The sequence below is a fragment of the Gymnoscopelus microlampas genome (assembly GCF_963454915.1).
Source record: "Gymnoscopelus microlampas genome assembly, chromosome: 2".
Lineage (NCBI taxonomy): Eukaryota > Metazoa > Chordata > Actinopteri > Myctophiformes > Myctophidae > Gymnoscopelus > Gymnoscopelus microlampas.
Genome location: NC_139939.1, coordinates 33,567,748 through 33,591,170, shown reverse-complemented (window position 1 = coordinate 33,591,170; position 23,423 = coordinate 33,567,748). Strand labels below are relative to the sequence as shown.

At 42.7% G+C, this 23,423-nt stretch overlaps 1 protein-coding gene across 1 annotated transcript; it reads right to left on the bottom strand.

Moving 5' to 3' along the window:
* pld5 (phospholipase D family member 5) lies at nt 1-21,448 on the bottom strand (the record flags this gene model as incomplete). The annotated part of the gene is made up of 12 exons (XM_084071029.1): nt 1-339; nt 429-519; nt 919-1,084; nt 1,329-1,480; nt 4,377-4,574; nt 5,951-6,078; nt 6,491-6,599; nt 6,884-7,067; nt 7,461-7,597; nt 20,395-20,470; nt 20,729-20,942; nt 21,412-21,448. The coding sequence occupies 12 exons, from the start codon at nt 21,446-21,448 to the stop codon at nt 89-91; spliced, it is 1,743 nt and encodes a 580-aa protein (XP_083927155.1). The 3' UTR covers nt 1-88.
* Between the last annotated feature and the right edge of the window lie 1,975 nt (nt 21,449-23,423).

The following is a 23,423-nucleotide window of genomic DNA, read 5'->3' as shown; positions in this document are numbered from 1 at the left end:
TTTAATTTAATGTACTCAGAGTTATAACTATGATATGCAAGTTTTGTAAAAATCCATTGTCTTATGAGTGATGGTATTGAAAGACGATCTAAGTTAGAGATAGGTCTCTTAGTATTCGTTTGACTTCAACTCGTGCTTGTTGTAAATGTCTGTATTTAGCCACATGGTCTTTGTATTCTTGTATGTTCTTTGCATAAGGTGATCTCCAGTCCCTCTGAAAAGCAGCCGTGATTTGCTCCAGTACTGTGACCTCCGTCTCATTCATGTTCGGCTTCATCTTGATAACCAGTCCAACTCCTGCATTAGTGGCAAAGTCGCTCCCCACCCAATTATGGTTTCCTGTGGGAAAACAAAAGCAAGTATTAAATATTTATATGAATGAATATTCCCAATGCGGAATTACTTGTAAACAAATTACATTCACTTACCAATGTACAGAGCATTGTCGGTCACCACGTACTTGTTGTGGTTAAGTCCATATTGATTGTCATCTTTATGCTTTTTCTGACCAAAAAACCTCTGCAAAAGTGAATTTGTATTTATGTAAAAAAAAAAAAAAGAACAGCTGAAGAATTACAAATAACTTGTGTACTGTAGTAAGCTTTATTATGCATTTATGCATTTTATGTATTATGATGTATTATCATGTGCCCTTGCTTACTGTAAGTCACTCTGGATTAAGAGCGTCTGCTAAATGCCTAAACTGTAAACTGTAAGCTACAGTATGTTTTATTTAACGTTTAAATAAAACGTTAAATAAAATATTATCTGTTTTATTTAACGTTTAAAAGCCCAAAGGTTCAGTGTAAATCAGAAACTATACTGTTTAAAAAAAGAAAAAGAAAATATTAATAACAACAACGATGATAATCATAATCATAATAAATGTTGGGTGAGTTAGTTTGGCTTTACACTCACCACTTCCAGTGAGCAGTTGGCCAGCTTCATGCACAGAGATTTGAGGGAGGTCACAAAGTTAAGTGTGAGTGGGTGGGTTTGCTTCCAGATGGTTATAAGCAAACGAACTCTGACTCCTCTCAGTACCACAGCTTCTCTGATCGCTTCATCAATGGGGGACCAGTATCTGTAGACAGACCCTGTTACCAGACCTCAGATACATTACAGTGTAGAGTAACAGCTGAATGTCAGTGTAAACTGAAAGGTAAATGGACTAGACAGCTGACGATGGAACAACAAAATACAAAATAGATGATCTACAAGCTCACAACGCGTTTGCAACTCAGATCCGTTTCACTAAGAATAGATGGTTTAAGTGGTTAAATGTCATAAAGTCATTAGTTCTTGTTTGATGGTTACAAGAGCTCTACCTTGTTACCAAGGTCCCTCGTAGGCTCCTGTTGACTAGTGGGAGGTAGTCTGTGACAGATATGTAGACGAATGTCTTTGCACTCTGAATGACTTGATGGATGGCATCCACATCTCTGGTACGATCTTTAGAGCAGAAGAGGTCAGGGGAGGCCTGCAAAGAAGATGCATGACTTCAAGCTTTAAAAGGCACAGCCTGCATGAAGTTTAGCATTGCAGAATTTCATACTGTACATTCAGTGTTTTTTTTTAAATTGATTTTTCTTTCTTTCTTTCTTTCTTTTTGGGACAACAAACCATTCTTCACAATGCAAATAGAACATTTGTTTTTTTTTCAGTTTATTCTCCATCCATAATATTCTCCAAAATGTTAAAAACATTTTGAATGAGGTCGTAAGAGTTTGGAAAAGGATGAAGCAAGTAATGAGGAGGCAAATCTCCATATTCATGTGGGGAGAACAAACAGGAGATGTAAAGACAGACTTTGGGAGCATAGAACTGCTATTGCTAATGGTATAAAAAAATCAAATTATCTTCTAGCTGATCATTACAATCAAGTGGGACATGGGAGCCCCTCCTCCTTGAAAGCTGTTGTCCTTAAGTCAAACCTAACTTTATAAGAGGTGGCGAAAGGCTAAGAAAGATCCAGCAAAAAACATTTTGGATTGTCATATTAAACGCCTGTCATTTCTCTAATATCCTTTGATACTCTATGTGCTCATATCCCAGTAGTTAGAAGCTATTCTGAAAACTGTAATATTTGCTACCTTAAAATGTATTTACATCAAATGTCCAGTGACAACAATGATCAATCCATATTTAGTGTTTTTATATTTCAACAATTTACACTCACTCACTTGAGCTTACTGTAATATACTTGGTTCCGGAACGTTTGGATATCCTTACTTCTGATTTTCTGCCTTTATGGAGAGTAGTCAGTAGAGAGAGAGAGACGGGGAGTGACGCGCAACAAAGGTTATCGGGCTTGGGAATCGAACCCGCAACTCACTGGCATTAGAGCCTATGGTATGCGCCTTAACTGCTAGGCCAGCGGTGCCCTATTATTAGGTAATTCTGCAGTAAATCAGCTAATTAATTGCAAAACTGAGATCTGTTTATCTACACTTGAGCTCCATGGAGTCTTTATATATATATATATATATATATATATATATATATATATATATATATATATATATATATATGTGTGTATATAATCTTTTTGTGTGTTTTCTTCTTTTGCTTAAAAAAATCACTTATTAGCGCTGTTGCCTCACAGCTAGAAGGTCCTGGGTTCGATTCCCACCCGGGACGCTGTTGGCACTGGGGGCGTGTCTTCTCCTCTGCGTCATCAGCACCCATACCCTAGGTGGGGTTGGCAAAAGGGCCTTAATCTGTGTGGAGTTTGCATGTTCTCCCCGTGTCTCTCAGGGTAGTTAATACCCTCACAAAAACATGTCGTAATCCTGGTCGCTAGACCGCCTCCCCCATGACAGCCGGGGCGCCTGATGGAGGGGAAGGGAACTGGTTGGAATAACGTGTTCCTTCCACGCGCTACTGTACGTCCTACGGGGAAACTCTCCCCTGTCAGGTGACAAGAAGGTCAGTTGGCTCTCATGCATTGAAGGAGGCATGAGCTCGGCCCTGGCCTCCCTAGGCTGGTGAAGGGAGTGTAGTGCCCAGGATCACTTAAAAAATTGGTACCGGGTGAAAAAATAAGGGTTACAAAATCGCGGGATGAAAAAATCGGAAAGAAAAATCACTTATTGTTATTTGGCCTTAGTGTAATGTAGATTCACATTTCTTTGGCATGTATGTACAGGGCACATGCTACTGTTTTAGTGCCCTCTATTGGTTGATCTTATGTGTTGGGTGGAGTGATTATTGGTTTATCAGGCCCTAACCACTTGACCACAAATATATTTCAGAGAAATTGTTATTTTTGCCTATAATGACATGCCTAAAATTGGGATGCCAGGGTTAAAGTCGTAAATGTATCAAGACAGATTTTCAATTAAAAAAAGATAGCCTTGATTGCATATGCTGATTATGCTCAAATATATTCACAATATTATTTCATATTTTTTTTATTTTTATGGTTGTCAGCACTTCTTAAGGACAAATATCAAGAAAGACTTCCTGGATTCAGTTTTTCTGTTTGTTTTTCTCATCCATGCATCATTGTCAGAACTGTGGCACATGAGCAGGTTGGGGTTGCCCTCAGCCCATCACAGTGTGGCTCCATTACTTCCTAGAGAATGATGAATGTTCCCTATGCAACTGATAAACATCTCGTCGCTGTGAGGGTAGTAAGATTTATTACTGTCAACTTAGAGGTTTTCAAAGTCAAGACTTTTACTCAGCACGACATAAGCACAGTTAATTGCCCCAGCCGTGGGCGTTTTTAGTAAATTGAAGCATCTTTGAAGTTTCGAGTTTTGTGCTTTATGAGGAAAGTTTGTCAGAAATCAGAAAACCGATGCTATAATTAGTATGAAGTGTAGTCTCTAGCTTTGGATTTGGGAACTCCATCTATGTTGTAGCTAATAAACCCAGACAAGCAGTTGGATTCAGACAAAGGCAATGGCATGTGTATTATTGAGATTACTGAGGCTGTGTTCTCTTAGCCTTGAGTACTATCTCTAACAGCAGCCATGAAACCCCCCAGTGGCGTCAGTTCAGCAAAAGCTAAGGTATGGCAAGGTTAGGGTTGCCAACTCCCAGAGATTAAAATAAGGGACACCTATCCAGGGGGTCAAACCCCCCAAAACCCCCCAAATGCATAGAAAACTATGCATTATACCTATAACACAATACAAACACAATGGTCTTACACCTGCATTAGGCTACTCTTCATGATTAAAATAGTAATAATAATCATTTTTTTCTTTTTTCTGGAGCCAAGGTATGGCATCTGCCTTGCCATACCCAATTGACGCCCCTGAAACCCCCAGACCAGGTCTGCTAGTATTTCCCTCCAAATTACAGAAAATAGCCAATCTACAAGCTTAGCTTGTAGTCTGACATGCATTAGTGTACATAACACTCACAGACAGATAAGCAGTTGCCTGCGCTGCATTGAGTTGCAGCTCCAGGGCATCCTCTTTGCCATAGAGGGCTGTGACTCTCTTGGACCAGATGGAGGGAATGTAGTCTCTGTGATGCAGCTGCCAGTAGAATGAAAAGACTCTGTGAAGGTCCAGAGCCAGGCAGCTACAATTGAATACCATCACCCCCAGCTCCTTCCTCTGGAGTGAAGAGGAAGATGCATGAGCAAGCGCGCATTTGCTGGATAAATGTTGGATTGCAATATGATAGGGAACAGTTTTACAAGCAGAATTTCAGGAGCAGGCAAGTAGAGAAGACATTGGAAACTCCCCCCTCCCCCTTTTGGCCATTTGTTTGTGTTTATAAAAATGTTGTCCATGACTGAGATTTATTTTTCTTTAGGAACACTATTTAATTGATTTATTTACTGTTGACTGGGATTTGTGTCAGCTGCTGCGGTTCTGCCTAGCTCTGTGTGTGTGTGTGTGTGTGTGTGTGTGTGTGTGTGTGTGTGTGTGTGTGTGTGTGTGTGTGTGTGTGTGTGTGTGTGTGTGTGTGTGTGTGTGTGTGTGTGTGTGTGTGTGTGTGTGTGTGTGTGTGTGTGTGTGTGTGTGCATTCCCCTCTTGGCTCCTTTGTTAATTACACTCAACAGTAGGTCTACCTCTAGGCAGCACTGAGGCATGAAAAGTGCCAGGTAATCACTTCAAGCTATGGCTACACTCTGCTAATGCTCACTTGTCCTACATTCTACAGTCTATTGTAAATTAAATGCTGAATGAAAAGAGAAAAGGTTCATGTTTTTCAGAGGCTCAACACAAGCCATATTGTTCCTGGGCCAAATTCAGCGCAGCAATAGCTCATGTAAGCACGGAAGGCAGGAGGTTTACATACTTGCTCACTCTCCCCGGACCCCCCATTCATTTGTTAACAAGCTAATTCATACGTACTCCCACAAGTCAGTACGATCAACCTCACGTCATTCTCATTCGCTACAAGCCAACTCACTCACGTCCTCATTCCCACAGTGCAACTCAGGCGGTTCATTTAAGCAGCCCCTATGTTCACTGTTCATTCTACATGCTTAGCTGTCAAAGCCGTTGTGCAGCTGTCAGTGTCAAAATTCCTCCACCTCCCCGGCCTCCTCCCTGTGGCATTTAGTTCTTATTGGTAATAGGATGATTCTGTGGATTGTGCTATGATATGTATTGAAGGTTCAATGTTATGTTCATGTAATAACTGTATTTCATGCTCTGCTCGGGGGGTTTGTGTTTCAGATCTGTGTCATGCTTGCGCAGGTAATCTGTAATATCACATGAGCAGAGTCACACCATCAAACTGAATGTAATATCATTGCAATAAATGGTAAATGGTTCATCCTGAGCTGAAGTGTCTAAATTAACTACATTTAATTCTAACAAGGCTCAAACTCAGTATAGGTGAAGTAACTAGAATAGATTATGTCTGCAATGTCTTAAATTGTTTTTGCATTGTGTATTAATACTCCTTACTACAGCCAGGTGATAACATACAGTATGTGCTTTTAGTTATAACAGTTCAGTTATACTCAGATGGTACCTTGGAAAAGGAGCGCCAATCCATAGTAGCACTGCCGATGTAAAGATGCTTCCGATCCACTATCCAAAATGAGGAATGCAGTTTGCCTCTGGTCAAGACTGTCATATTCACAAAACGAACCTCTGCTCCTGAGGGAGGGAGAGAGAGAGAGAGAGACAGACAGACAGACAGACAGAGGGAGAGAGAAATTGGCCTTGGACTGCCTGATGGACTGCAGAGGATAGAGGCTGGCGGCCTTCGAGGCATAGGCTTTGACAGGGAAGAACATTCATGCACATTCATGATGTTTGACCTTGGAGATGTTAGGCTGTGTGGGAAGATGTTAAAGCTCATGCTGTGGGATGGAGGGATGGGGAAACGGCATCTCTTTGCTTTGTGACTAATCAGATTACTGATGAACGGGGAAAAAACAACATATTGTGCTGGTCTGCAGTATGCCATTAATAACTGCATTGCATGTTGGGATTTAGTAATCATGGCAACCTTTGGTTTGATCATATAGGCTAAAATATAAGCTGTGTTGCTGATAGAGTCACTCACCATGGTCTGCCAAGGTCCTCAGTTCAGTAGAATTAGTCAGGCTGGTGGCAATTTTCAGTTTAAGCCCACGAGAATTCAGGCTGAGCAGTCTCTGGAACAAGAGTTGGCCCTGAGGAAGAGAGTGATGTAGCTGCAGTATGATATTAGTGGGAACTGGGAAGTCATTCCTTCTGTTGTATTGCAGAGAAGTCATGCTATTTTTCTCTACACTTGCACCACTGATTCCCACTTCGTTCCACCATGGTGTCGCTCGCCGAAAATAACAGATTTTCAACGCAGTGTGTTGCGATGAGGACCTTCGGTGAGCGAATCCATCATGCCATGATGTATAAATTGGGCCTAAGAAAGTCCAGTCTCTGTTATGAGGCACAGGGCTCTGACATTCTACTGTACCTGTTTTGCAGTGTTAGGCCATGTTTCCTGGTCCCAGGAGTTGAGGTCCCAGACGGGTGACACCAGCTCAATAGAGTGCTTGACCAGGTCTAACAGCGTGTGGAAGCCCTCAGAGAGAGGGAGGCGGGATCCACCGCCCACAGGGAGGGAGAGGTCATCTGGAATGTTCTCTACGAGGACAATGCTGAAAATATGCTAAAGATTATGTGGTGAAAATCAAGAGTTCCTTACATTTCTTTGATCACTGTCATTATGATAATAATGATTAGTGGGAATGTTAGACAATCCAATGCAATATACCGGTAGTGCTGATACTGTAAACTTTTTTCTATTTGCAAGTCATAGCTGGTGGTGGCATTCACCAGCCACATCCACTATTTAAGTAACTTTCTAGGAATAGAATAGTACGGATGGATGACGATGTAATTGGTAGTGTAGATAGACTTCCAGCTGCAACTGAAATCTGTCATTATTTCATTGGTTGCTGCCAGGTGATGATTTCTCTCCCTGATAATAAATGGTGGCATGACCAATCTAAATAAGAGCCTTTTTGAGTTGCAGTTCCAGTTCATCATACCGACAGTCTGTGCTGCAGTTCTCCTCGTTGATGCCATCCTCTTCATCTCCCCACACATCCACCGCAGAGAAGATCAGCGCCAGCAGCACAGCAAGGCAACACAGCAGGGCAAAGATAGCTATGCATTTCTGTGGGGACTGGAAAGGTGAGTAATGATTAATTTATAGAAAATAGCTGATTTACAAGCTCACAGTAGATCGGCTATTTTCGGCAACCATCGTACAATCAAGCACATGCGCACGTGTGCACGCGCACACACACACACACACACACACACACACACACACACACACACACACACACACACACACACACACACACAGGGACGCAAGCATGCACAGTAAATTGTGCCATTTTATTAGTGGAAGTGGACTGACAGTGGCTACTGTTACTTACTACCGAACACAGCCTGACTGTTTTCTTCTCTGCAATACAGCAGGTTCATACTAAATACAGAGGTCCTGTAAAGAAAGAACTACTATGCAGGTAGACATTGACAATGCAATTACTTTAAGGTAATGTACGAGAAGGAAATCATTGGCCATTACATTGTGATGCCTGCCGCCAATACCATTGATCACGTCCAGGGTCTCAATCGATACAGCAGCAGATCTCCATTCAATGGTAAAAACTCATTTGACAGCCAAACTGCTAAGGAATCCTCCCTTGTGGACCCAAGCACCGTCCACCCAATAAATGACTGACAAGTCCTACTTTATGCCAAAGAGCAGAGGGCAAGTCAAGTTGAACGCTCCCCAGCTCACATTGGTGTAAAGTAACCAAGTACATTTACCCTGTACTTAAGTATAATTTTGAGTTATTTTTTACTTAACTGGAGTATTTCCAATGTTCTGTTCTTTTACTTGTACTCCACTACATTTCAGAGGCAAATATTATACTTTTGCTCGACCACAATTATTTGAAAACTTTAGTTACTAGTTATTTTGTAGATTTTGATTATTATTACAAAACATACATTAACCACTTCAGCCCCACATTTTGGCCATTTGTAAATAGCCGATCTACAAGCTCACAATGCGTCATGATGCGATGCATTGTGAGCTTGTAGATCGTCTATTTTCACAAGATGCCAATACTTTTGTACTTTTACTCAAGTCAATTTTGAATTCCGGACTTTTACTTGTAACAGAGTATTTCTATATTGCAGTATCGATACTTTTACTTAAGTAAAAACATTCAGTACTTTTTCCACCACTGCCAGCTCAACACAAATTGATTTGCAGCTTTACCCCACAAAAATACAAAGTGGAGTGCTGTAATGTATGCTCTTTTTTACAGCCCACTGCTTTGGGCTCAGAAGGATTTTGTAAACTACTGTACATGGAAATACTCAATGTACTGTGTGTGAGGTTGTGCACGAGTGTTATCAATATATGTTGCTCTAATCAAGTCAGATGTCCAAAAAAGGCATTGTGGGTAAGGTTATAATGCAGCACTGATAACTCCCCTGATCTAGCCTGAGGGGCGTCCATTTCTTAGGTTTTAAAAGTGCAGCCTGGCATTTTAGTTTTGCTTACGTTCACAGATTCCTACCATTGCATTCTCTACGCTGTTTAGCTGTGTACGGCTGGACTGTGTTGAGCTGTCAACATCACATATAGTCTTTTTTATTCTCTTTGCTAGATCAAGTAATACCCTGTTGACACGTTTGGTATTCAAAAAACTTGCCGTTAACGTTTCTGGTAGCCTTCTCATCTCCACTCAGTGAAAAATGAAACTGAATGAAACTCGGTGAAAAATGAAACCCTGAGCTGTCACATATTTTGGCTGTGAAGCAAAGAAAGTCATTAATTGGCACTAAACGTTAGAGAATGTAAGGGGAGGTTAGTTAAAGTTAGATAAAAGAGTGGAGTCAGCCAGATGCACTTTACACTTGTGCTGCGGGGTTCACTCACCCCTTAATTTTTCATTCAGTGTAGTGAAGTTCTATACTGTATACATTGACTATATGGGTGAGTTTATTCCTTTCCTTTTAGCATACACAGAAGGAACCAGATAAGGTCAGACAGATGAGTTTTGTATGGACTTGCCAAACATAAAATCTTTAATATTTTAAAATATTTGTATTACTTTAAATAAATAAAAAACAGACCCTCCTCAACTGCAAAATAACTTAAAAGACAACTTTTTTTTTTTTTTTACATCAAGGGTTATTTTATTAGTTTGTAATGATAATAATTAAAAGATGAAAGTTGAAAAAAATCATTTATTGCTTTCTATCGTTTTAACGGGGGGGGGGGGGGGGGGCATTCGGGTAATTGGTAAAAATGATTTTTTTTTTTACACAATAAGCCGGCTATTTTTGTCTCTGCAGGGTCCAAATCTGTCACATCGGTCTGTTCTGCCATCGGCTGATTTTTGCAAAACACATTTTTGGATATTACTATAAATTTTGTCCAAACATCACACAAATCGGTACACAGTATACACTCTATGTATAGACTACACTCTATAGTCATGTGATCAAGACAGATTTGTCAGATTTTTCATATTCCATCCTTATTGGCTAAGATTTGCTTCCAAGGTCTGCAGGAGTGGCCTGTTTTGTACAAAATGCCTCAAATCATGAACGCAGCGTCCGATTGCCGTGATTTTTTTCCCAGGGAAAAAAATATGTTGATTGTGTGACCTACAGTTCAAGAGTTGTAGGCCAAAACGTGAATCTGCCTGTTATAGTGCCACCATGAGGCTGATTTGAAAAATGTAGGGTGGCATTTCTTCATTGGCCTAGTGGGGATGTGTGCATAAAGTTTCACGGAAATCGGACGCTGCGTTCATGATCTGAGGCACTTTGTTAAAAAACGGGCCACTCCTGCAAACTTTGGAAGCCAATCTGCAGCCAATAAGGATGGAATATGAAAAATCTGACAAATCTGTCTTGATCACATGACTATAGAGATACTGTATGTGTACCGATTTGTGTGATATTAGGACAATATTTATGACAAAATCTTTAGGAGTAATATAAATATTTTTTTGTTGTGAAAATCGGCCTCCTGGTGGCACTATAACAAGCCGATGTGAAAAACTTCGGGCAGAGGAACTGCCTTCGGCCTTGCAGATATAAAAATAGCCTGCTTATTTTGTAATTTTTTTTTTTTACCAATTACCTGAATGCCCCCGCCCCCCAGTTAAAAATCGCTATAACGATAGCAAGCAATAAATGTTTTTTTTTAACACTCATCTTTTAATTATTATCATTAATACAAACTAATAAAAGAACCCTTGTTGTAAAACAACTAAGTTGTCCTTTAAATCAGTGGTTTTCAACCAGTGGTCCGGGGACCACCAGTGGTCCTTGAGGGAGTAACAGGGGGTCCCCAGCGAAATTAGTTAACATAAGCGTCACAATCATTTTAACCGCTTAGCTTTGGCTATTCAAAAATAGCAGCTATACAAGCTCGAGTGCCGCGCTATGAGCTTGTAGATCTGCTATTTTTGAAAAACCTTGAAAAAGTGTGCATATCTTTGAATATTTATATTTTTTTAAAGCAAAAATTAACTGATATCTTTGCTTTTGGCGGTCCCTGGCACAAAACATTTTCAAGTGGTGGTCCGCAGCCAAATGTATAACAATTTAGGGGTCCTTGGCATGAAAAAGGTTGAAAACCACTGCTTTAAATGCATGATTATTACAAATATTTATTCACACACAACCTATCACACGTAAACCTGTATGCAAACAGTTCCACGTCTGCATTGTCGTTAGATAATTGAAGAGCCTGTGATGTCCCATTCTGAGAAAGCTTTTAAAACTTTGTTTAGCAAACAAAGTTAATGCAGCTCAACACAGCAAAATCCTCAGTGTTAGCATTTTTAACTCTGATTGTGTACAAATGTACGTACGGGTCCTTTTGGTTGCATTTGCACACTGCCTTTCCTATGAATGGGCTCAATGTTGCACCAGAGACACCTACTGTACTACCTACAGCCAGGTGAAAAAAAACAAAACAGAGGGTGTGGTACAGGAGATGAAGTTTATGAAGTGAGAGAGTAAAACAGATGAACTTGGAAAACTCACCTTCTTCTTCTCCTCCTGAATGGCTGGCCCCGCCATGAGAGAAGCACTCCTCAAAACCCTCCTTTAAAGCTCAGTCACATCCCTCTGTCTGTCTGTCTGTCTGTCGGTCTGTCGGTCTGTCGGTCTGTCGGTCTGTCGGTCTGTCTGTCTGTCTGTCTGTCTGACGGTCTGTCTGTCTGTTTGTTTGTCTGTCTGTCTGACGGTCTGTCTGTCTGTCTGTCTGTCTGTCTGTCTGTTTGTTTGTCTGTCTGTCCGTCTCCCCCAGCAACCCTGCCCCTCTATGCTGCTTCCACTCTTCCACTGTCTTCATTCCGCTGCTGTCTTACGGTTCCACATGTCTTGCACCCCATTAGTTGTTGAGGCTGCAGCTCCAGGTACGTCCCGTGTTCTGACATGGTCTGTCCCGCCTCGGACTATGTGGATGTGTGTGTGTGTGTGTGTTGGTTGCGCTGCTGGCTCTCCGCTTCTCCCCCTCTGATAGTGGCAGTGGGATAGATGGATAAGCATCAGCCCATCCTGCCTAAACATCCAATACAATGCTCCCGTTCGGAGCCCCTGCACCTCCTCCTCCTCCCACTCCTCTTCTTCATTTCTCCTCCTCTTCTTTTACCTGCCCTGTGAAGCAAAACTCATCTGCCAGTGAGCGAAGGAATTGGCTTGGCGTTGAGAGTTAGTCCGGGGAGGGGGGGGGGAGGCGCTGAAACATTGGCACTTGGTGTGTGGTGATGCAGACTCCTTAGCAGCTGCAGAACTCCCAGCAGCGCTGTGAGGTCTGCTAACCGATACGAGTGTGTACGTGTCACTTTTAGACTTGCACACATGTATGTATGCACAAATGTATGTATGTATGCGTGCGTGCACATGTCATGCGGCATGCACACACAAGCACGAATGCACTCACGCACAAGCACAAGCACACGCACACTCACATGCACACGCACACGCGCACACGCACACACACACACACACACACACACACACACACACACACACACACACACACACACACACACACACACACACACACACACACACACACACACACACACACACACATGCGTCAGAAATTAATCAGGAAATAGCTCTACAGCTCCCATTAATAGTTCCATTTGATGACATAACTGAACGTCAGCAGTAGGCTATTATGTGTCCTTAATCCCCATTATGTTTGTGTGCGTTCACATGTCTGTCTCCTCACAGGTACAAGTACATCATTTACAGCATATTGTTGCTGTCAGGTAGAAACCTTGTACTGTATCTCCACATTTCAACTTTTTATGTTTGTTTTGTAAATGAATGCCCTACTTCATCATACATGAATGTCACACTAAAGCAGTGAAAATAGCAAATAACAGATCTATCTTGTAGATTATTTTCATATAATAATACAAAAGGAACTGTTTTGGACATACAAGGTTTCCACCCAACAGCAACGATATTCTGCTGCTGAGGGCTGCAGCTCTTGTTTTCTAATAGCTCTATGAGAGAGAGAGAGAGAGAGAGAGAGAGAGAGAGAGAGAGAGAGAGAGAGAGAGAGAGAGAGAGAGAGAGAGAGAGAGAGAGAGAGAGAGAGAGAGAGAGAGAGAGAGAGAGAGAGAGAGAGAGAGAGAGAGAGAGAGAGAGAGAGAGAGAGAGAGAGAGAGAGAGAGAGAGAGAGAGAGAGAGAGAGAGAGAGAGAGGGGGGGGCATGTGCTTGTCTGTATTTGCGTGTGAATTTCCTTGCTCTGTAATAGTCTGCAAGAGTGTAATGGGGATTGGAAAACTCACTCAGCTTTGTTGTATTTCATTAGCAATGGCAGCGTTACCTCAGATAACCTCCAGAGTCAATAGACAGTTGGCACTGCCTGCCTGTTGGGGTGCATTAGACACTTCACACCTGGGATGTTTTCAGGCAATCTGCTTTCATTTACTCTCCATGTGTTGAGTATCTGATATACTTCAATTGCACATAGTCAAATGAAACCACCCCGAGGCGATGTCCGAGTATGGGACGTGCATGCGCGCCTGTGTGTGTGTGTGTGTGTCTTCCGGCACAGTGAGATGAAGGATGGTGGTGGTACAGTAAAACACATTGAACCTATCGTACATTCTGTCTCTCAGAGAGAGGGACTACAGCATTGCTTGAATATAGCAAAGCCCCAAGAGAGGTGAATGTTGCCAAAGCGGTAGATGCAATAAGAAATAATAATACATGTGTCCCCCTTTAGTTGTAGCTGGGGTATTTGCCATCGTAACTATTAGGAGCAGTGGGCAACTATTGAACAGCACCCGGGGAGCAGTTGGGGTTTAGTTTCTTGCTCAAGTACACTTTGACATTAAGCCAGGAGGAGCTGAGGATCAAACCGGGAACTTTCTGGTTCCCAAACGGCAGCTTGACCTGAGTCACTGCTGTCTGAGCAACTCAGAAACAGAGGGAGGAAGTAACACAGAGATATCTATTGCTTGTCATGTTGAGGACTGGTCTTTAGCTGGTGTCAACACTGAGTTCATTGCGCAGTTAGCATGACAGAACTGTTGACATACTGTCTGTCTGTCTGTGTCCCTTTTATACCCATATATGGATATATGGTCCTTTGAAGTCTACTTCATTATATAAATTCATTACATCTGTGTGTGTGAGTGAGTGTATCTGACCTTCGCATATCTCGAGAACTGCCCAAACAATCGACTTCATACTCGGCACGCGTATCGCAGCTGAGGACATGAGAGAGTGCCGTGCACGGAATCTCCATATACCATATGGGCATAAAAGGGACACAGACAAACAGTTACAGATACAGAGATCATCATCATATACTGTACTATGATAATGGGTCCTGCACTTAGTACTTTGACAAAGGGTACAACAGCTATTGCATAATCAAGGGAAATGTGTTCCCAATGGGCCTCGTTCAATGTGGATGTGTGTGTGTGTGTGTGTTGGTTGCGCTGCTGGCTCTCCGCTTCTCCCCCTCTGATAGTGGCAGTGGGATAGATGGATAAGCATCAGCCCATCCTGCCTAAACATCCAATACAATGCTCCCGTTCGGAGCCCCTGCACCTCCTCCTCCTCCCACTCCTCTTCTTCATTTCTCCTCCTCTTCTTTTACCTGCCCTGTGAAGCAAAACTCATCTGCCAGTGAGCGAAGGAATTGGCTTGGCGTTGAGAGTTAGTCCGGGGAGGGGGGGGGGAGGCGCTGAAACATTGGCACTTGGTGTGTGGTGATGCAGACTCCTTAGCAGCTGCAGAACTCCCAGCAGCGCTGTGAGGTCTGCTAACCGATACGAGTGTGTACGTGTCACTTTTAGACTTGCACACATGTATGTATGCACAAATGTATGTATGTATGCGTGCGTGCACATGTCATGCGGCATGCACACACAAGCACGAATGCACTCACGCACAAGCACAAGCACACGCACACTCACATGCACACGCACACGCGCACACGCACACACACACACACACACACACACACACACACACACACACACACACACACACACACACACACACACACACACACACACACACACACACACACACACACACATGCGTCAGAAATTAATCAGGAAATAGCTCTACAGCTCCCATTAATAGTTCCATTTGATGACATAACTGAACGTCAGCAGTAGGCTATTATGTGTCCTTAATCCCCATTATGTTTGGAACTGGTATAGTATAAACACATGGTAAAATCCTCAGTCTCAATCCTCTGTATTAATTTATGCGTTTGTAACCAATTTGTATATCCTCTGAGTTAAATTAACACCTAGGGTTTTACTGCGTACTCTTGCCTGCATACTGCAGGCAAAGGCACAAAAAGGACCGTAGCTGGGAAGAATCAAACATACAAAGAGACCAAAACACCTTTCATCTTCCCCTTGTGTGCGTTCACATGTCTGTCTCCTCACAGGTACAAGTACATCATTTACAGCATATTGTTGCTGTCAGGTAGAAACCTTGTACTGTATCTCCACATTTCAACTTTTTATGTTTGTTTTGTAAATGAATGCCCTACTTCATCATACATGGGGAGCAGTTGGGGTTTAGTTTCTTGCTCAAGTACACTTTGACATTAAGCCAGGAGGAGCTGAGGATCAAACCGGGAACTTTCTGGTTCCCAAACGGCAGCTTGACCTGAGTCACTGCTGTCTGAGCAACTCAGAAACAGAGGGAGGAAGTAACACAGAGATATCTATTGCTTGTCATGTTGAGGACTGGTCTTTAGCTGGTGTCAACACTGAGTTCATTGCGCAGTTAGCATGACAGAACTGTTGACATACTGTCTGTCTGTCTGTGTCCCTTTTATACCCATATATGGATATATGGTCCTTTGAAGTCTACTTCATTATATAAATTCATTACATCTGTGTGTGTGAGTGAGTGTATCTGACCTTCGCATATCTCGAGAACTGCCCAAACAATCGACTTCATACTCGGCACGCGTATCGCAGCTGAGGACATGAGAGAGTGCCGTGCACGGAATCTCCATATACCATATGGGCATAAAAGGGACACAGACAAACAGTTACAGATACAGAGATCATCATCATATACTGTACTATGATAATGGGTCCTGCACTTAGTACTTTGACAAAGGGTACAACAGCTATTGCATAATCAAGGGAAATGTGTTCCCAATGGGCCTCGTTCCCAGTGGGCATTGTTCCCAAAGGGCATCGTTCCCAAAGGGCATTGGCCAAGAATACTAAATGATAGGTATATAGGTGGGGTCAGTGGCCGGTCTGAGCATCAGACCGTGTACTTCTGTGTCAGACACTACAATGTCTAAGTTGTCTGAGTGAGCACCGTCCGTGAGCCACACGACACAAGTCGACAGGCATCCACGACCACAAATACACAACCAACCACCTATTCATTACAGATTTGGGATTTGCGTCCGTTCAGAAAGTTGCAGGCACTGTTTCTGGCTGGCAGCCTTCATGAGACTGTGAGCCAATCAGATCTAGGTTAAAATGTAGATTAGTCAAAAAACGGAGGGGAAATTTGTTCTAGGACCAGGTTGGTACAGAGATTCTTTTCAAATGATGGACCCGAATAGTTTCCAAGATCCGTGTGGAGCTGGACGCTAATTGGACCCGTGAGGGAAAAATAGCCGGCCGACAAGCTCATAATATTAAAGTTAAAGCCATGAGCTTGAGCTGCTTGTCTGCAATTGTTTAGACTTCCCAAATCTTAACAAATCCTCATAGACAAAATGATCCCTAACAATATGACAGATAATTCTGTCATCACATCTGTATGGTCATGTGTATGCTTTTTTTTGGTCAAATGTCAATACAAAATCTATCAATCAATTGAACAGAATATCTAAGTATAAATATTAATTGATGAGAAAGTCAATATTGTGCATTGAAGATATATCTGTAATAGCAACACATTTCACATAACACAAGTGCTTATTGTACTTAAATTAAACACCATTTGGTTACATTATTTTGTACACTAGTCTGCTGTCTAATCTAACGGCGGACTTCCTGACGTCACCGCCAGACCACGCCCACATTAAGGTCCCCCTATGTCATTTTCCATGCCAGCACCCCTGGGTGGGGTTGGGTGGCCCATGAGGAATATTTGAAATATTCATACGTGGCCATTTTTCTCTTACTTCATACCCAAATATGATGTAAGAGAAAAATGACTGCCGTGTGAATATGGTAAATTGCTGACTCTCTGAATTCATCACTAGATAGAAACTTCCCTCGTTTTGGGTTTTTCTTACTAAGTTCTCTGCAGGAGTCCATTTCTGTCCTCCTTGCCCCACCCCCTCCTGATTCTCCGTTGGAGAGATCATTATCTCAGAGTACATGGTCCACCGCTCCCACACAAGAGTCTGATTAAAACCTGCCCTAAGGAGCTGCTGCAGTGGCTACAGTCAGACTGCCTAACCGACAGCCTTCAGTCCACTGTTTGGGAACCAATGGTTCGGGACCCATTTGTGGGTCGCGGACCCATTTTTATGGGTCGTGACTCGCAAGTAAATATCCCTTTTTTAACTTTTTATTTAAAATATATATATATTTCAAAAGATTTTCAATTTCTTTTTTAGTTTTTCCCCCACAATTATTCATATAAATTCCATTAAAATGTACATTAAAAATACAATAGATCGGCTATCTTCACTAGTTTGGGTCCCAGGAAGCCATCAAATTTCTCTTTTGGGGTGGGTGTGTACTCCCAGACTTGACGGGAGGGGTGGACGGAGGGTGGGTGGGACTCTGGCGGGGCGTAGTAGATGCAACAGGAGCTGCAGCGGCGGGCGAGGCTGAGAGTGGCAGACAGAGTGGAAGAATAATTTGATTGAGAAAGGTGGGCCCGTACAAAAAGTTTGGGAACAACTGTGTGTGTGTGTGTGTGTGTGTGTGTGTGTGTGTGTGTGTGTGTGTGTGTGTGTGTGTGTGTGTGTGTGTGTGTGTGTGTGTGTGTGTGTGTGTGTGTGTGTGTGTGTGTGTGTGTGTGTGTGTGTGTGTGTGTGTGTTGATACCTATAATCTCTATTATTTCAACCATCCCTGTTTATGACTATGTGTTTTACTATAATGACTGGGTCTGCATCCTAAAGATATTCCTCAGATTATTTGTTGTATAATTGATGTAGCTATATGATTATTTAATGCAAGTAGAAAAAATATAACTGGCACTTCTGCTGGACGGCAGGTACAGGACCAACAGTGGATTAATATAAAAAAATAATAGAAGTCCACACACTGTAACTTTGCAAGAAGCTCCCAGTCAAGGCTTTATTTGTAGATTAACGTTTCGACACAAGGTCTTCTACAAATACAGCCTTGACTGGGAGCATCTTGCAAAGTTACAGTGTGCAGACTTCTATTATTTCTTATTTAATACAAGTACCCATATCACAATGTAGTCACTTTTGCATGCACTAGCCCAGCCCTGGTCCCTCTGTGGGGTACATGTGAAGGGCATTGTTCTGTGGTAGGTGACCCAGACACCCAGTGTTTCACCTTCACACTCAACAGCATGTGTACACAGTACAGTTGAATGCTGTTTTTATGTTGCCATGGTGTCATGACCAAGGGTTCAGGCTTTGTGATATGTGCTGATGAGGGCTGACCAGGAACAACACCACGGGAGATGGTTCGGCCCTGTGCCAACTGTGAGAGGGCAAAGGGATGGTGGAAGGGATGGTTGGTACTACAGACAGTGGAAAATAACCCAGTGGCTGCCTTGTTCACAAGGCCTAGTCAACGAGTCTGTCCAGATCAGAGCAGTCCATCTATACGTGGCCTGTTCCACCATGGTGTCTTTCACCATTTACTGTAGTGGTTCTCAACCAGTGGTCCGGGGACCACCAGTGGTCCTTGAGGGGGTTCCAGGTGGACCCCAGCTAAATGATGGAGAGTTGGTAACCAATGTACCCTATAGATCTTTAACTCTTGAGAGTGTAAAATGAAACCAAACTGTCATGAATTACATTGGGCAGAATGGCATTCCTCAACTGAGGAAGATAACTGATGATGGGAGAGTGATTTCTTCATGGATGAACATTCACAGCCACAGCACTTTACTGGCGCATGCCATCTGCTGCCAGCTCTTATATTGTTCTTGTGGACAACTTCATACACAGTCAAATCCAGAGCGATTTTCAAAATTGTTCAGAATAGTCATCAGATTCTAGGGGATGTTTTTGGACACTGAACATGGGCCAGCACACAATTGCACAAAGTACAGAAGATATTTACAGAAAATCACTATTGGTTGCTTAAAGGGTCTGTCCGTATAAGGCAGAAAACACATTTTTAAATAAAATTCAAGCTGAATCAAAAAACTAAAATGTTGAAATATTAAAAAGTGTGGATAAAATAAAATAAAATCTTTGTGTGTGTGTTGAACAAAGTGGCAATCAATTCTCATCTGAGGCAATGGAGCACACTTCGCTATAGCAGCAATCCTCCAGTGGCTTGGCTGGCTCGCCACAAGCATGCTAAATGAATTGGAGTCCAATGGATGAGGATATTGCCTTGCAGGACAACAGCAGAGTCATATGCCATTATTGCATTTTAGGTATTTCTGATAGTGAATGTACGGTGTACTCCTTCCCATAGCTCCAGTAGTTCATGTTAGTACTTGTGCTTCTGAGTCCACTAAGGCAGTGGTTCTCAAAGTGGGGTCTGGGAACCCCAGGGGCCCTTGAGGGGGTTCCAGACGGTCCCCAACAAAATGTGTTAATATAGCATCAGAATCAGTTTAACCACTTTAACCCTGATCTACAAGCTCACGGCGTGTTGCAGAATGACTCACAGTGAGCTTGTAGATCGGCTATGTAGATCGGCTATTTAAAAAAATTCTTGAAACATTTGGAATATTTTGGAAACATTTTAACTACACAAATCTTGTATGGGGTCTGGCACAAAATCTTTTCAGATAAGGATCCGAATGCATATGAATTCCATGAAAAAGTTTGAGAACCACTGCACTAAGGTGTCTGGAATGCTGTTTTTCACATCAGTGACAGTTTTACAAACACAGGACATGATGTGATTACCCAAAGTGCCAGTGGGTCAGTACATCAAGCCAGTTATACAATTTTCATGTGGCAAAATGTTACAATTCACAAAGTGCCTCTGATCAGAGGCAAGGCACAGTCCCTGACTAAGATGAATGAATACCGGCAAATGCAAATCAAGTGTTCTCAGTCAGATACAAAACCATAATCTCAGCTCTCCTCTTCCAACATGTATTAATAGGCAACTTGAGATGAATTTTTAACTGTCTTGGACAGTAACTGTCTTGCCTTTTGCTGGGTGAAGACCCAAAGTCATGTTTTGTCTGCTAAACCTATTGTAACAACAGTCATTTGTCATTTTGGCAACATAATGTGAGTGTGGTGTTGCTGTGTGTTTGGGGTGTTTTCAGGACACTCACCTGTTCCAGTTTGTCTCTGTGTCGGAGCCAGATGGATGCTGAATAGCCCTGCTGTTGGACAACGCTGTATGCGCTGCTTTCCATCCGGAAATGACAGGGGAGGGGTGTTGGGTGAGTCGCCTCTCGTCCCCTCAACCCCGGACCCCCTGGGGGTCCCATCGATGACTAGTTCTGGCAGGCGCTCAGACACACACACACACACACACACACACACACACACACACACACACACACACACACACACACACACACACACACACACAGGCGAACACCCTCACATGTGTGCAGACAGATGCTGTGAAGCGCAAACCCCTGCCTTTCCCTCTGTCCTGACCCGTCTATCACCCCTGAGGGAGCCACATTTGTCTCCTTAGCCTGTAAGCTACAGTATCCACCCTCTGTGACTGGTGTGACTGGCACCAGTGGCTGTCCCACACACACTGGGGGTGGGTGTGTACTCCCAGACTTGACGGGAGGGGTGGACGGAGGGTGGGTGGGACTCTGGCGGGGCGTAGTAGATGCAACAGGAGCTGCAGCGGCGGGCGAGGCTGAGAGTGGCAGACAGAGTGGAAGAATAATTTGATTGAGAAAGGTGGGCCCGTACAGTAAAGAGACTGTCTGGCATGAAGGCATGACCTCACACACACACACACACACACACACACACACACACACACACACACACACACACACACACACACACACACACACACACACACACACACACACACACACACACACACACACACACACACACACACACACACACACACTACTCTCTCTCTCTCACTCACTCAGCTAAATCGACCTAGGTCCTTTTTAACATTCTCTTAGGGGAGTGTTAAAATGCATGTACACACACACACACACACACACACACACACACACACACACACACACACACACACACACACACACACACACACACACACACACACACACACACACACACACACACACTAATCTCATTTCTTCTCATTACATTATGTTGCACTTCATACACCAGTAGGCCTGTACCATCCACACTGCTATGTCTTCCACGGGTCAGGGCCATCGTTTCTCACTACACAGTAAAATTCTCATGTATCCATTTGTAACTCTCCAAATGCACCCGGGGCCATGTTTACTATTTACAATTTAGGTATAGCAGACGCTCTAATCCAGTAATATCATAAACATAGAATGCAGAGAGACAGTGTATTAGAATATTTAATAGTATTTCAATGTCATCTTTACATTGAAACTATAGGATACCAACTAAACAATGTACCTGGCATCTGTTTAAATAACATGCTATCTAAATTACATTCTTAACATTGTGGTCAAGAAAAATAAGCCTGGCCCGGACGGTTGGCGTTACCGTCTGGGCACCTAGGCTGGTAATCCTAGCCTGACAGCGTGTCGCGGGTTCGACTCCCGATCACGACGACCTTTGCTGAGCGTCACCCCCCATCACTCCCCCATTTCCTGTCAGCCTATTGTAATCTATCAATAAAGGCAAAAAGACCAAAAATATATCTTTAAAAATAAAAACAAGCCTAAGTTAAGAAAAACATGAGAACGAATGACCAAGATATGTCTGCATGGTAGCCATATCTTGGTAGATCGCTAGCGTCACCCAAGTCCATATGGTTACATTCGCACACTCTCAGGTAAATTAACTCTTAAGATTGTACTGTGTATACTGACTTGCAGCACAGAATATCCTGAGATGCCCTCATCTTATCGTCTCATCTTATCGTCGCTGTCGGGGAGAAACCTCTTATCTCCATATTCTAACTTGTGTTTTTTCGTAAATTCAACGCCCTACTTGATCATACTAAAGTGTCACACAAAAGTAGCAAAAAGTAGCAAATCCACAAGCACAAGCTTGTGGATCTGCTACTACAAACGCCATAAACGATGGACCACAGACACATGCACACACATAGTAGGACATACGGACACGTGCACAAAACGCTGCATTATTATACAGTGTAAAACCGAATGCAAATGGGAAGTGGCTGGTGTGGAAGCAATAGATTTTACACTGATCTCATTTACATTGTAGATTACTCTTCTGTCATTCTGTCAATACCATAGACAGCGGCTCTTTTAACTGCAAAGATTCTCTCCTCACAGGTCCCGTCTGAAGCTCCTCGGGCAGCTTCAGACGGGACAATAGCGGTGTATTTTGAGTTTGTACGAGGATATTAGGCCCCATCGCTCAGCCTCTAGAAATAATGTGATCTATAAGCCATTACACAACATACTGTATGAATTCCTCATCCCACCATAGCAACTTTGGTTTTTCAATCTGCTGAAAAAGCCTTTTTTTCCCCTTCCTTTTTTCTATTTCTCTTCCAGTTCTCTCACTGGCTCCCCAATGGCCACAAGCAGCGACGGTCCATCAATGATAGAGTATAGAATATGTAAATCCCCCTAGTCCCCAGCACACATTTTACAATCATACATCTTATTTATTGCAAGGCCGTGAAGGTGCTAAATCATCTCTGGCACCACAAATTATACTGGATGGTGTAGAGGGCACACGTACATGCTGTGCTGTGTGGCAAATATGTGATATTCTATATTATTTTGGATCTAAATTAGAAAAAAATAAGTAAACACTAGAAAGGTGCATGTGCTCAATCGAGCGCATATTTTCAGCCAGGAAGTGTGTCCAGTGTATGACGTCAGCTATCTATGGCATGACTCCATACAGTATTTGGGCAAGGGTCTCAGCCAAATCCGATCTCCATTGACTTCCAGTATAAAAGTAAAGTTCTAAAAAGCAAAAAAAACACTTCAGAATATGTATATTTTGTGGAGTTACTACTGGCAGCATGCACAAGACATTTGGCTCAGTGGTTTCCAATATTTGCTGTGGATAAACAATCAATCAAACACAGACAGGGGTGAAAACATAACGTCCCCACTTTGCCTTCGGCCTGGCATAGATAAACAGTAAAGAAACAAACAAACAGACAATTTGTAATGAAATAACTTGTGCCATGCCAAGACTACATGAATAAGTTGCAAGATCAGAC